This window comes from Mya arenaria, chromosome 6 (genome assembly GCF_026914265.1).
Source record: "Mya arenaria isolate MELC-2E11 chromosome 6, ASM2691426v1".
NCBI lineage: Eukaryota > Metazoa > Mollusca > Bivalvia > Myida > Myidae > Mya > Mya arenaria.
Window position 1 is genome coordinate 23,682,631 of NC_069127.1, and position 14,919 is coordinate 23,697,549.

The 14,919-nt window shown below is 39.9% G+C and overlaps 2 protein-coding genes across 9 annotated transcripts in view; one reads left to right on the plus strand and one right to left on the minus strand.

Annotated features, from left to right (window-relative positions):
- The window catches only part of LOC128238319 (caldesmon-like), a 48,530-nt gene extending 46,365 nt beyond the window's left edge, over window positions 1-2,165 (plus strand). For all 8 annotated transcript variants that reach the window (XM_052954122.1, XM_052954118.1, XM_052954119.1 and 5 more), the window contains 2 exons: window positions 173-242; window positions 795-2,165. In XM_052954122.1, the coding sequence (XP_052810082.1) occupies window positions 173-242; window positions 795-1,025 (301 nt within the window). In that variant the 3' untranslated portion in view covers window positions 1,026-2,165. The remainder of the gene's footprint in view (window positions 1-172; window positions 243-794) is intronic.
- Window positions 2,166-2,177: 12 nt separating this feature from the next.
- Window positions 2,178-14,687, minus strand: LOC128238320 (actin-binding protein WASF2-like). Its single transcript, XM_052954124.1, has 6 exons — window positions 13,899-14,687; window positions 12,796-12,883; window positions 11,499-11,640; window positions 10,017-10,152; window positions 4,590-6,318; window positions 2,178-3,498 (listed from the first exon to the last, which is right to left on the minus strand). Exons 1-6 carry the CDS (start codon window positions 14,094-14,096, stop codon window positions 3,326-3,328), a joined length of 2,466 nt encoding a protein of 821 aa, XP_052810084.1. The 5' UTR covers window positions 14,097-14,687; the 3' UTR covers window positions 2,178-3,325.
- Window positions 14,688-14,919: the final 232 nt, after the last annotated feature.

Genomic DNA, 14,919 nt, shown 5'->3' on the forward strand with positions numbered 1-14,919 from the left:
GAGTTTTAATCAATAGCAAGAAAGTTTATACCATGTTTTGTAACATCAGATCTTGAATATACTAAAATATACTTAATATGTACCATATTTTACCCTTTTGTGGTTGTTTTATTCTGAGAAAATAATCCTTTGTCCAGAAACTTGTCTAAAAGTCAGTAAAAATATTTTTCAGCCATTGGATGAAAAACTTGATAGGACAGATGGACTTCAAGGCATTAGAAATGAAGATGTTCAAATGTAGAGTAAGTATAGTCAAATAGATATGAATTATTGTACGCATGTTTAAAAATGCTAAAGCCAGTCTGTGACAAATGATAATAGAAGCAATTGGCCATTTTGGCTTATGGAATTTTGAAATTCATGGGCTCAAAGAAAAGTTTGAAAGCTTATTCAGTTTTGTATTGTACAATATCCTAAAAGAACAGGCTCATTTGGACAGTGGCACTGTAACTTCTGTAGGCCCAAAAGTGATCTAACAAGCCTCAGGCCTTCAGGCTTGTGGTTTTTGCTTTGCTGTATAACGTTGTTGTAAAGAAAAGGGAAAGAAACTGTTTCAGACTTCTGTAAAAATAAATTCTTTATGAACATTGACAAAACATTTCAAGATACTTAAAAATGTCTTAGTAACATTAGTGTTAGTCTGTCAGTTTTTAAGGTATGGTAATAGCACTTGGTGTTAGCGTTGTTGACGAAAAGTTTGCATCCAGTTGTGGTGCTTTTGTTAAGAATTCCATTGAGGATTAAAAGGAATTTAAATTTATTTTTCTAAATTATATTTATATTATATATTACAGTCACTTTGGGAGTGCAATGTTGACAAAGAGACTAACAGTATCCCGATAGACCAGCTGTGCGTAGACCTCCGTGCCGGGGGTGTCAGTCTCGAGCACGAGTTGGAGGTACGCGAGAAACTCTCCCACCTCCACGCACTCGACCTTCTAGACTTCCTCACCTATGTACCATTGTTCATTACCATACATGAGGCAGTCGTGCGCAATCCACTCGATGATTCTAGAACTATTTAGCAGTCAAGTGCAAGTGGTCATATGTGACCTTTTGTGGAACTAACTCAGTGATTCCAGAACTATTAAGTAATTATGTGCAGCTGGACATAGGTATGAGTCTGGTGTCAGGTTATACGGAACTGGCTTGATCATTCTTGAACTAAACTATGTGAAACTCATGAAATGTGATGTTATTTTGTGGTTATATAGAGAGTTTGATCAACCTAGAATTAAATAACCACTTGCAAGACGTAAAGTGTGATGTTATGTTGCGATGGAGCTTCAGTAGGAGTGTGAAATATGGAAAAATAATGCATTGCTTGTAAAAAAAAAACATTCAAAGTCTGCATAGGAAACACTCATTAGTGATGTTATTCAAGCATATGTACATTGTGTAAAACTTTCTTGGAAGAGTTTACATGTAAAAGGTTTTATGACCACTAGATAACCATGGCTGAGTCCTTGGTTTAGACGCAGGACTTTGACACAGTGACACTATACAATTCCTGGAATGATTCAACAACTTCAGGGGTTTTCATGTCATGGCGCTGGATTGAAAAAAAAACAGTGGTCAAACAAAAGTATTTGTTGTAATGGGTAAGCTGTGAGCAATGCCATTTAGGTCGTAAGTCCTAATCTGTCAGTATCCTTAAACTGAAGTGACGAACTCCAGATAATCTACTCTTAGACTCCAAAAACTCTATGTAGTGGCATTCTTCTTGCTTTTTTTCTTCACTCGGATCTGACTGTTTTGCAATGAAAATAGATGCAATATTATACACTTTAGGCTATGATGCTGTTATGATGAAGTGCAGACTAAGAAGCTGTTGTGATAAAGTGCTGTCTTTTTAAAGCTGTCTGCAAAGTGTTCTACTGTCTGTTGATGCACAATTGCAATTACTTCCCTGTATTTAACTTCAGCATTTGTGTTTATAAGTTGAGAGTTGTGCCTTGGGGTTGTAAATTCAATGATTCTAACAACTGTGGCATATAGTTATGTTTGAAAAGTCTACATTCTTTAAAGGGTAATCGTTTTTGCATCTTTTTCATGCTGTGCACGTTTTGTGTGCTTTCTTATGATTCCAAAATATGCCTGTGATTATAGGCACTCTAATTAGGGAGAGAAACTAATTGTGAACATGTTGCCCATACCAGTTTATTGTAAATAAAATGCAATGTATAAAAAAATAAGTTATAATGTACTGTGTCAAGCAGAAATGGGCCTTTTTATAGTCAAGTCAAGTAATATTAATTTATGAAGTCGGGTTTACAACATATAGAAACACAATATGTTGTTTCTTGTGTGCGAACTTTTAGTTGTCAGTTTATAACATAAAAAATATCAAATATGTCTTACACAAAAATGAAATGTAAATAAAGATACCACCTTAAAAACACTCGCCATTGGGGCCAACATTCTTTCTTAGATTACTACCAACTATATGATGTCATTCTTTTCCCTTTCGTTATTATCAATTACGTCATATTTAAAATAAGATCCGTTTTTGCTTGTTGCAGTTCATGTTTATGATATGTAAATTAAATGGATAATCTTGATTTAATATGTCTAGAATTAGTTCACTAGTTGCAATACTGCCTTTAGTTATAATTAAAATGTATTTTACCCCACCCCCCTTCTGTGATACTTGTTAAAAATGTGTTAGTGCTATTGCTTCAGTATTATGATTTAGTTAGTCATTATGGAATATATTAAATGTATGAAATATTTGAGACTTTCTTCTAAATCACTTTCATGGACATAAATTTAATTTCACAAAATGTTAAACATGGCTGCCTATGCAATTGCATTTATAGATATAGACACTCTCACCCACTAAACATTTCCGGCAAGCGAACGTTTCATGTCAATATGGCAGCAAGATTATCCATGTAGTATAATACAAACATAACATCATACTGTTACACACACCCCCACCCCCACCCAAAGCATAAGTGCAAAATACCCACCCATGATGGAGACCAGTCTAAAGTCCCTTTTGCTTCTGTCTACATTGGTCGTTTTGCAAGAGATAGTATGATATATCTTTCCTGTTTGTTACAACTCAAGAAAGCTACTGATATGAATGCATCGCTGGTAAAAGACTTCTTCGTTTTCAGAGGTGGTCGGAGAATTATGTACATGTAGCTTTAAGGTACAGCTTCTCCTTGCAACTTCTTTTAGGGCATTTGGTATCAAGCTATCATGTAATATGTGTGTCCTTTCTATTTGGTCGTTAACACGTGCAGCAATGTATCATTTGATGCTGTTGGCGTAGACTGTGTTCAACGGCGTGAGACTGGCGTATGTTCACCACTCCGACTTATTCCCATTCGTCCTCGTCATAATCGGCGTCAGAGAAAGAGTCAGTTCCCGGGTCAATAGCGTCTCTCCTCATGTCCATCAATTTCGACAGTATGGCTTCTACGCCGGTCGCCTTGTGCTTGTGTTTCCTGTGGCCGTGTATTATTGAAACGTGGCGAAGCTTCTTGTCCCCTGGAGTGAGAAAAGAGTCACTGACATATTTGTTAAAATGACAGCATCTACAATTTGTAAGTTATCAGTTATGCACTCTCACAGATTGAACGTTTTGACATTATTTTTTTTTTGTCTTGGAACGAGCCATTTTTTGCGAAAATCCATAGACACCAGGTATGTAAGACTGCTCACAAAAAATCAGATCGCAGATTTTTATATTTATGTTCAAAAATTGATGTTTTATGCATTTTTCTTAAACCGTTAGTAACGGTTTAAGCCATAAATCATTAATTTTCTAACGGAAATATGAAAATCTACGATCTGATTTTTTGTCAACAATCTTATATCATTGGTTTGCAGATATTTACGCAAAAATTTGCTCTTTCGAAGACAAAAAATTAAAAAGTTGTAAAAATGGTATATCTGTGAGAGTACAGCTTTAATAATAAAAATGCATATGATTTTTGGTACGGATAAAAAAAAATATATGCTTTATTTTGGCGCTTTTTAACAGGGGAATTTGTAGCTATTAACGTTAACAGTGAAGCATTTAATTAAAAAAACATTCTTAAAGGCCAATATCATTTATCTATACTCAAATCATATGTTTTAGTTTGTTTTAATCATTAAAATCAAATGAGTTAAACATGAAATGCATTGAAAACAAAAATAAACTAGAGATTGCTTTTTTTGAAAAAGCGCTAGTCTCCCCTATTGTGTGGTCGTAGCTGAGAAAAAATAAATGATGCACAGGAAATTTGTAATTTTGGACTGGGGACGAACCAGCCGTGAAGTTTGGTTTATTCACCCGTATTAAAAGTGAACATCTACTACGGCCTTGACCTTTGACTTACTGATCTCAAACAAAGTGTGACGTACAGACTGACGGACTGACTGACTGACGGATAGGGCATAAACAATATGTCTCCCCATGAATGGGGGAGAGATAAAAATGGAGCTATGCTCGGTGTTTAAGTGCGTTTATCGCGACATCTTTTAGCCAAAATGATTTAAACCATCTTTCCTTTGATCAGTGATTCTGTCTATAAGCAGCAAACACTGTGCAATTAATTATTATTTTGTAACCGTCATATATTATAGGTCCTTACTTGCACGGATATCCTGCAAGAGCGGGGAAATGTTTGGTCGGGCCTTCTGACGTAACTGCGGCTTATTCTCCTCCCCGTCATGTAGAAACGTGGACTGAACACGTTTTCTAGCATCGTTTTTCTTCGATGTTCTTATTTCGGTTTTGACAACCTCGGCGGCTGAGGTAAATATTGGCGGCGGAAGGGGAGCAGGGGGTGGAGGCGCCGCCTGGTTTGGCACAGACAGACTGGTGACAGTTGGCGCAACATGTAAGGATGCCGAGTAGCTCTCATCTCCATTCAAGTTCTCCCCAGCTGGCATTTGTGGCGGGGGTGCAGGACACTGCGCAACCTGCGTTGACGCCGCAAGGCCCACGCCATTGCTGTCCTCATCAGGTTGCGGCGGGGGTGCAGGAAATTGTGCAACCTGTGTAGAAGCCGCAAGGCCCACATCACTTTTGTCCTCATCAGATGGCGGTGGGGGTGCAGGGAACTGTGACATCCGTGTCGACGCCGCAAGGCCCACGTCACTGCTGTTCTCATCCGGTGGCGGTGGTGGTGCAGGGAACTGTGACATCCGTGTCGACGCGTCAAGGCCAACGTCAATGCTGTCCTCGTCCGGTGGCGGTGGGGGTGCAGGGAACTGTGACATCCGTGTTGACGCCACAAGGCCCACGTCACTGGTGTCCTCATCCGGTGGCGGTGGGGGTGCAGGGAACTGTGACATCCGTGTTGACGCCGTAAGACCTACATCACCGCTATCGCCGCTTTTCTCATCAGGTGGCAATTGCGAAGGGGGTGCCGGAAACTGTGCCATTCCTGGCGGAGGGAAGGAAGCGTTGTCGTCTGATTTAGCTTGCGTGGCTTCGGCCAGAACATCCGGCGAGAGAGGCGGCCGGCTGGAAATCTCGCTGGCACCCAAGGGCAGGTTTATGTACAGTGGTTCTTCTTCGTTTTGGGATAATGTCGAAACCTGCCGGTGATTTTTTATATCCTGATCATCATTCGAGTCAGTAACAATATGTTTTGGCAAAATGGATGCTGCAGCATCGCTTGAATGATCTTCTGTAGTTGAACACTTTCTAGAGATGCATTTAGTTACGGAATCATTCGAAACTGAATCTGTTATGTCCGACTGAGATTTACTGCTATGATCTGCTGAGTCCAGTAGAAAATCTGGGGGAGGTGGGAAATAACCGGCAGCACTATTCAAAAGGGACGCAGGAGGCTTGGGTTTATGTTTAACTTCAACGTCAACATCTGCGGTGTCCAAAGAATCGAGAACCTTAGACTTAGTGTCCCTTATTTTATTTATAAATTTACTTTCTCCATGGAAAAAACGCGATTTCTTCTTTCGAAAATGAATTTTTGACAAATTGTGTTCGTCATGTTGAGGGGACTTGGTGTCATCCTGGTTCCCATCGTTAATCTTATCTTGTGCTTTAGTACATTCTGCAACGGCATTTTCGCCACCATTGTCATCGTTAGCAGACGCAGACGACGACGTTGACGCGACGCTTTGTTCACTTTTCTGACTGAAGTTGGACGCTTCGGACGGGCTCTTCTTGTGCGTTTTCTCCCGGGTCTTTTTACTTTTTAATGTTTTTTTCTTCTTTGATGATTTCTTCCCGCCGCCGCCGTCCTTGTTGTCGTCGATGATCTGTGCGCTGCTGTAGGCGATTATCCGCCCAGCTACGTGCCTTCCGTCCGTGGGCACCTCGCTAAACGTGTACTCATGCGCCTTGGGTGTCTAAAACAAACAAAAAAAGTCAAGTTCATTAAGGTGAACTTTTGTACGTAAACTTAATTTAGCTATACTAATGAATTATTTAAATCAAAACAATATACATGTACCATTAGGTCGTTCTGTTATATCTTTATATGTTGTAAATATAATGATATACGAACGCAATATTTATTTAATTGGTATTCTAATGGTACTAATTTAGAAGATTTTTATAGATTATTTAACACAAATCAATATGAAGATTTACGAAAACGAGCTTATTATGAATACCATCTCCTTCTAAACATTAATGGTTAATGGGAAGTAATCATGATTTTTATTTACACTTTGCTTGTATCGATTAAACTATTGACTTGACTTGACTCTGTGCACCTTTGGATTCAACACAATGGTACGTTTAACTGCTGGTGTCCGACTTCCCCCATTCTCGTTCATCAGAGGGTTGCTAATGATAATCGCTCTGGAGTGGTATTCTTAAAACATCGTAAGTCATTTCCTAACTTGAGTCATTTTCTTAAGTGAAGTATCTCACTTCTCATATATGATACAATAACTTCATAATATCTGAAATGCTTTATTATCATTGATTTGATTCAAAATACATCCTTTTATATTAATAAAAACACTGATATTTTTCTTTTAATTTGACTATTAAAAATTAAGGAAATTGAACTAAGTTAAGAAATGACTTAAGATGGTTTATGAACACCGGCCCTAGTGTACGAAAATGGACTTCCCGACCTACCCTCTTTTGCACTTCCCGACCTACCCTCTTTTGCACTTCCCGACCTACCCTCTTTTGCACTTCCCGACCTACCCTCTTTTGGTCACCCTCTTTTAAACTTCCCGACCTACCCTCTTTTGGACTTTCCGGCCTACCCTCTTTTGCACTTCCCGACCTACCCTCTTTTGCACTTCCCGACCTACCCTCTTTTGCACTTCCCGACCTACCCTCTTTTGCACTTCCCGACCTACCCTCTTTTGCACTTCCCGACCTACCCTCTTTTGGTCACCCTCTTTTGGACTTCCCGACCTACCCTTTTTTGCACTTCCCGACCTACCCTCTTTTGGACTTCCCGACCTACCCTCTTTTGGACTTCCCGACCTACCCTCTTTTGCACTTCCCGACCTACCCTTTTTTGCACTTCCCGACCTACCCTCTTTTGCACTTCCCGACCTACCCTCTTTTGGACTTCCCGACCTACCCTCTTTTGCACTTCCCGACCTACCCTCTTTTGCACTTCCCGACCTACCCTCTTTTGCACTTCCCGACCTACCCTCTTTTGCACTTCCCGACCTACCCTCTTTTGCACTTCCCGACCTACCCTCTTTTGGTCACCCTCTTTTGGACTTCCCGACCTACCCTCTTTTGCACTTCCCGACCTACCCTCTTTTGCACTTCCCGACCTACCCTCTTTTGCACTTCCCGACCTACCCTCTTTTGGACTTCCCGACCTACCCTCTTTTGCACTTCCCGACCTACCCTTTTTTGCACTTCCCGACCTACCCTCTTTTGGACTTCCCGACCTACCCTCTTTTGCACTTCCCGACCTACCCTTTTTTGCACTTCCCGACCTACCCTCTTTTGGTCACCCTCTTTTGGACCTCCCGACCTACCCTCTTTTGCACTTCCCGACCTACCCTCTTTTGCACTTCCCGACCTACCCTCTTTTGGACTTCCCGACCTACCCTTTTTTGCACTTCCCGACCTACCCTCTTTTGGTCACCCTCTTTTGGACTTCCCGACCTACCCTCTTTTGCACTTCCCGACCTACCCTTTTTTGCACTTCCCGACCTACCCTCTTTTGCACTTCCCGACCTACCCTTTTTTGCACTTCCCGACCTACCCTCTTTTGCACTTCCCGACCTTCCCTCTTTTTTGGCATCCGACGCCAACAGCTCTGGAACGGGATAGACACGTTCCCAGACCAAATGGCGAGGGATTTTAATGCGAAATGATATTAGACACTGCTTTACCATAAAATGCATATCCCGGCCTACCTAACCTATTTTTGCCCTCGAAATCGTAATCAAATATAAAAAATATATACTTGAGAAGTTTTAAAAAGCTGGACCAAAATTGAAACCCAAGACTGGTATTATTTCCTCAAATTCTATTAGTTTATTTGCAAACAAAGATTTAATGTTTGAAATGAAAATAAAATATCCTGTTTCACTCCCGTGATAGTTCATGAACATCACGGACATATAACCCATACTATAGTTTCTAAAAGAACACTACAAGTTCATTTGCAAGCACAAGATTTGATTGTAATCTTTTAAAATCAAAATAAACATCCAGTTTCACTTTCGCGGAAACTTATGAAAATCACGGACGTACAAAATCATGTCCGTGCGAGATGAAATAAAAGCGCAGAGGAATTTATGCTGCTACTGCTATTAGGCCAAAAAAAATAGTTCTAGGTAGCGATTTTTTTTTAAATTTCAAAATCTGTTGTAAGTTCAGAGTGTTTTCTTGCACATTGCAGTCTTTCCTACATTACTGTCATTGCCTGACTTTGTTTTATCATATAAACAATAATTCTGATTAAAATCTGCATTTATCTGCCCTTCGTAACTCTCTATTCGCTAACGATTTTTTTTTTTTTGCTCAGAAACGGAAAAAACATAGTTAGGGTCGGCGCAATTTTATAGGTAGGGTCGGGTTACCCGAAACGGACATATTTTTTATGAGCCTTACAGCTTATGTTGCTGATTTTGCAACTACTACTGCCGCTACTACTAAAACTATTACATCTACTGCTACTGCTCATGCTGCTGCTGCTGCCACTAAGTATCCACCTAGTAGTTAGGCTGCTGTTGCAGTTGGTGTTGATGCTGCTGCCGCCGCTGCTGCTGCTTCTCGTACTACAATTACTACCACTACTACTACTATTGCTACAATCACCTGCTCCACCACCACCACCACCATCACCACCACCACCACCACCACCACCATTACTAATACTACTACTGCTTATACTACTGCTTATATTACTACTTCTATACTCCAGTTATCTAAACTCACCATTCCATCGACCTGTTCTTTCTCATACACTGCGGTCTTGCACCGGTCTATCTCCCTAATTATCTTAACTCACCATTCCATCGACTCGTTCTCGTTTCTCATACACTGCGGTCTTGTACCGGTCTATCTCCCTAATTATCTTAACTCACCATTCCATCGACCTGTTCTTTCTCATACACTGCGGTCTTGCACCGGTCTATCTCCCTAATTATCTTAACTCACCATTCCATCGACTCGTTCTCGTTTCTCATACACTGCGGTCTTGTACCGGTCTATCTCCCTAATTATCTTAACTCACCATTCCATCGACTCGTTCTCGTTTCTCATACACTGCGGTCTTGTACCGGTCTATCTCCCTAATTATCTTAACTCACCATTCCATCGACTCGTTCTCGTTTCTCATACACTGCGGTCTTGTACCGGTCTATCTCTCTAATTATCTTAACTCACCATTTCATCGACCTGTTCTCGTTTCTCATACAGTGCGGTCTTGTACTGGTCTATCTCTCTAATTATCTTAACTCACCATTTCATCGTTCTCTATTCATCGTCAGTGAGGTCTTCTACCGGTTTATCTTCCAAATTTTCTAAACTCACCATTACATCGACTCCTTTTCGCTTCCCATACATTGCGGCCTTGTACCGATGTATCTCCCCAATTATCTAAACTCACCATTTCATCGACTCGTTCCCGTTTCTCTGTCAGTGCGGCCCTGTACTGGTTGATCTCCTCTCGGACCTGAGCCAGCCAGCGCTCCTGGAAGTACGAGGGGTCCGAGTACTGCTTCTCTACCGCACCACCCTTGGGCCTGAAACATGCGCAATAACTTTTCAAAAGGCTGATAGGGCTGACTGGCCATTTGTCTGTTAATTGTTGCGTTTATATGCCGAATATTAGCCCATGGGATAACTTTTGCTGAGCGGCAAATGTGCCCACGGGGACGCTTTCATATCGCAATTGAGAGAATACAGTCGAACCCCACTGGGTCGAATTCTCAGGGATCGGCGAAAGTACCTCGAGCCTCAGAAATTTCGAGCCAAGCGGGAATGTTAACCTTCAGTATGAAGAAATCGGTCCATTACTTTTAGTTCGAGTCAACGATGAATTCGAGTCAAGCGAATTCGAGCCAACAGGGTTCGACTGTAGTTTGAGTTTAACATTAGAAATAAGGATAAAGCTCGCATTACTTACGCATGATACATATCTGTGCTTAATACCAGTCTCGTTCACTAAACGATATAATGTTGCAGTAATTTCGGGAAAAAATAATAAGGAAAGCTGTCTTTCAAAAAACAACAACATTGATATACTGTTAGAATAAATTTAAATATAAACTACTAAAATACGTTTTCATGTCGGTTTCAATCTAAAAACAAGTTAAGAATAAACAATGTGTTTAAAATTGATAACTTCTAAAGTAGCAGCGGACATTGAGGAGGGCGAAGCAAGTAGCTTTTTACAACATATATTTTTAAAGGTTTTGAGCTTCATGAGTATCAAGAAGGACCAAAATAGTCAAATTTCAAAACATAACAGTTAAATCATGAATAAACATAGAATATCTATAGAAACAATATGCCGAGATATTGAAAGGAAAAATTAAATTTGGCAGATAAATTAAAGTTTTATTTATAATGTAACAATTTCCTTCCGTAATATTTGTATTTGTCCACAATTTACTGTAAAACCCTGCCTAATAAGATGGATCTCCAGATCTCGTGCAAATGCCCCCCCCCCCCCCCCATCCAAACCGATTGTTAATTGTCTTGGGTGTATTTGAATATATTTTCCACGAAGGGTACATATCGTCATATGAACGGCGTATATTCTCAACATATAGAGGTTCGGCATTATATTTTCCTTTAATCGAAGGCAAAGTAGTACGTATAGCGACAAACGATTCTCCTCTTTAATGCTATACATATATTGAGTTATGCACGTTATACATGTCTAGCATTTTAATAATCTTTTCAACCAGAATGCCTTTGTTTGAACGACACATCTGATGAGTTTAACAATACACTATTGTTTGGCAAAGGTCATGGGTTTTTGCCGATATTGCCATTAAACTGAAACTAATTAAAATTAGATCTACTGATAATACTGAAAATGTAAATTTAAAAGAGCTCAAAAGAAAAATTACGGCCAACCTACCCATATTTGTTGAACTGGTGGAGATTGGGCGGAGAACGTGCCAGGCTATACAGGTGGCGGACGGACAGCGGGCGCGTGCTGGGCGTCACGATCTCCTGCTCGTGCTCAAACGGAAGTTCCACAGAGTCGCGCACGTGAGAATCTGCGTAGAAAGAACAAGGACTCGCAGGTTGTGGGATGAAGGCGAAAGGGTTTTAAATGACAATCAATACAGAAAAACCTTAGGCAATATTCGTAATTCTCAGTTAGGTGTCATGGTCAGTTTAGAAATCGCTTATGGAACTGCGTATATATATGTGTGTGTGTGTGTGTGTGTGTGTGTGCGTGTGCGTGTGCGCGCGCGCGCGTGTGCGTGTGACGGTATCCAATGATGTGATGAACTACTAGTGCCCATAACTTTTATTTTACTACTCGAAAAATTCAAGCTTATTGGTGGCAGTATCTTTCGGATCTCTCAAAATTATACATATTATATACATATTGTACAACTTCTTCAAGATTATATATATGATAAACATACTGTGTATCTTCTTCAAGATTTTATATATTGTATACATAATGTATAAAAAAAAAACAAAAAAACAATGCCGTCTCTAAGTAGTACCGTGCCACCTATGTTATCATCAGCGTTATTGAACGCAAAGAAGCACTGACAATCCGGAAGCCTTTACTGTTAAAATTGCTGTTAAAATTCAATACATCAGGTTTGTAAATCGTAAATCGTGTTTGAAAGTAATAAATATCCGGATTGTTAACTATGATAGAAAAGGAAAAAAAACTTTGTTTTTGTTTGCTTCTTTAAAACACACCTTTACAATAAGTTACAAGCATAGTTTCTCTACGGGAGTTTTCCTCTTCTATTCAATTATTTGAATTATTTATATCAGCTCGACAATAGTTAAGGAAAACTTATTTTCCTCGTTTATTGAAGATGTATGAACTCATTCAATCGTTCAACAACAGTAAAATCGCTCACCAAATTATTTAGGGTAGAAATCTTCCGGCCTCATAGTTTACAAAAACAGGTGCATTGCAGGCGCGTAGCTGCCTTTACGCGAGTACGCGGCTGAATTCACATGATCCTGACAAACAGGCGCGGTATGCGTACTTGACTACATGATTCTAATACTGACAATTTTCCAGTACTAAATAAAGCACCTCAGAAGGCCCAGAATGCACCAGATTGCACCATGGTTTAGCACAATTATGGAGCCACATGAAAAGAGGGCTAGTTACGCCCCTGAATTCTATAACAAGTTCATATAGCCAGTCGTCTTCCAGAGATTCTGAGTCTTACCCATTGTAAGGGTGTCCGCCACCTCTGTCAACTGTTTTACCCGGCCGTTCAATCGCTTTGCCCGCTCAGAAAACGCCTCCGTCTGTTCCTGTAGGACATCAACACATCAGTGTTCATTTAGACAAATATGGATTTCCAAATCTGGAAGCTTATAAACTCATTTTTAAACTTTACAAAATTTAATATAATACACGATTTATTCATTTGCATAAGCACGTTAGTTTTTCGAAGAAAATGTCGAGGTATGGCTATGTCCATGGTGTTTGCGTCGAAATCAACGTACATTATCTTTATCCTTGGTCTGAACTGATAAGCCTTTAAGATTTTTAAATGAAACTTGGTACACATGTTTCCAGAAGCATGAAAATCAACGCCGATAACTCTGACTTCAATTGTTGTCGAGTTATGCCCTTTTTGGACAGAAAACATAAATAACAACAACAACAACATCATGAACAACAACAACAGCACAAACTTAATAGAAGAGTGTTGGCATGTGAGCCGCGGCATTCTTGTCAGATAACCATTGCACATTGATTTGAATCACTTCATCACTTATCAGACCCTTATGAAACCACATCTTGAAAATCGACACAAACGCAATAAGACCAGGTTATAGATGAGTGTCGCAAGTGCTGGCACAAGCTCGCCTGTGTTTTAGTCTCCTATTTTCTTTGTCGTCTGCTAAGGGACATCAATCAGCAACCGTTTCAGCCAGAGCGGTGGGTCTTGGAGCCCGTTTTTAGTAATGGATCTTAGTCGTACTTCAAAAATCTCAAATCTGAAGGAACATCATATCTGGCTACATCGATCCAACAATTGTGTTTTAACTTTAGTAAAATTATATTCATGAAAAGTGAAACTAAGCCACAGATAATTACACCTACGATTTTCTTTGAAGAAATTGGCCCGGCTTGGTGTTGACATTCACATTCGTATTCAAAATGTACGTATGTATCGATATTTCGAATTATTGCCAACCAGTAAGTTTGGCCGCACAGCGGGGTTTATATACATATTGAATACGGCAATACCATTTCTTTGTGTTTTCCCTGTTCGAAAACCAAATCAGCCTAATCTATTTTTAAATTAAAGTGCCTTACTTGCAATTCGGCAAAAATGCATTGAGCATGTCCCCACAGACAGGCAATCTGGAGGAGCGTGTTTGCGAGGGCGGCGTTCGCGAACACCTCCAGCGTTTCCGTTGTTGAGAGCGCATCTAGTCCTTTGTCCTTTGCACCAACTTCCGACCCCAAGCGACACAGCGCCACCGGCTCCACGAACCTCTTAATGTACGGCATGTTGCGATACAAAGTGTATATGTACTGGTGAGCGGGTATCTCCTATGGTATCCTCTTATGTTATTCCAACCCTCACAGAAAAAAGTCTTGCCCAAGAAATCCAGATTCAAATGGAAACCGTTTTGTGAAACTTGGAAAAAGTTAGCTAAAACGTCATTTTATGATTTTGTTTAAAAGCGTTGTCTTTTATCGAACATGGTAAACGTCTTTAAAATAAAGGGCAATAGAGGTGATTGAGTTTTAATCAAGCGTCGCTATACTATCTATTGTATAATCTTACAGTATTTCCAAAACATATCCGAGCAACAAAGAGCTGCGAATCACAGTGTAACAGCAGTATAGTTCCTTGATTAAATCAGACGGTTGTTTAGCTGCACATTTAGGCACTTTGAAATGTCCAAATAATATTTGAAGGGAAATTGAAATACTGAAGTCATAAATTCTTAACTTTTTTGGAATATATTCCTTTTCCGCTTTGAAATCAGATAGACCCTCCGAAAGTAAATAACTTCCGTTTCGCTCTTTTAATTATTTGGTCGTGGTAAATTCATAACCCCAACATTTGTTTACATGTCTGATTTATCAATACAACTTTTTTGTTAATTGCTGACGTATAATACTAGTTCATTTTATGATCTTGAATGGAAAATGAACTTCCTGTTTCTTAATTAAGAAAACAGCAATTATTTAGCAGTTAAATAAAGAATACGTTCTCAGTGGGCAAAGGGATGTAACTCAACAGTCACATAAACCCGAGTCGTTGGCCTTGCTATGTCCATAGCCATTGGTGAATTCATGACTTCTTAACCGGGGGAAGGGGGAG

Bases quoted from the DNA above. Each gene is read 5' to 3' on its own strand.
- LOC128238320 (XM_052954124.1), bottom strand. From the start codon at position 14,096: ATGCCGTACATTAAGAGGTTCGTGGAGCCGGTGGCGCTGTGTCGCTTG. The intron at 12,884-13,898 runs GTAAGGCACTTT...GATGTCCTACAG, and splicing joins GCATTTTTGCCGAATTGCAA to GAACAGACGGAGGCGTTTTC. The intron at 10,153-11,498 runs GTAGGTTGGCCG...CGCATGTTTCAG, and splicing joins CACCAGTTCAACAAATATGG to GCCCAAGGGTGGTGCGGTAG.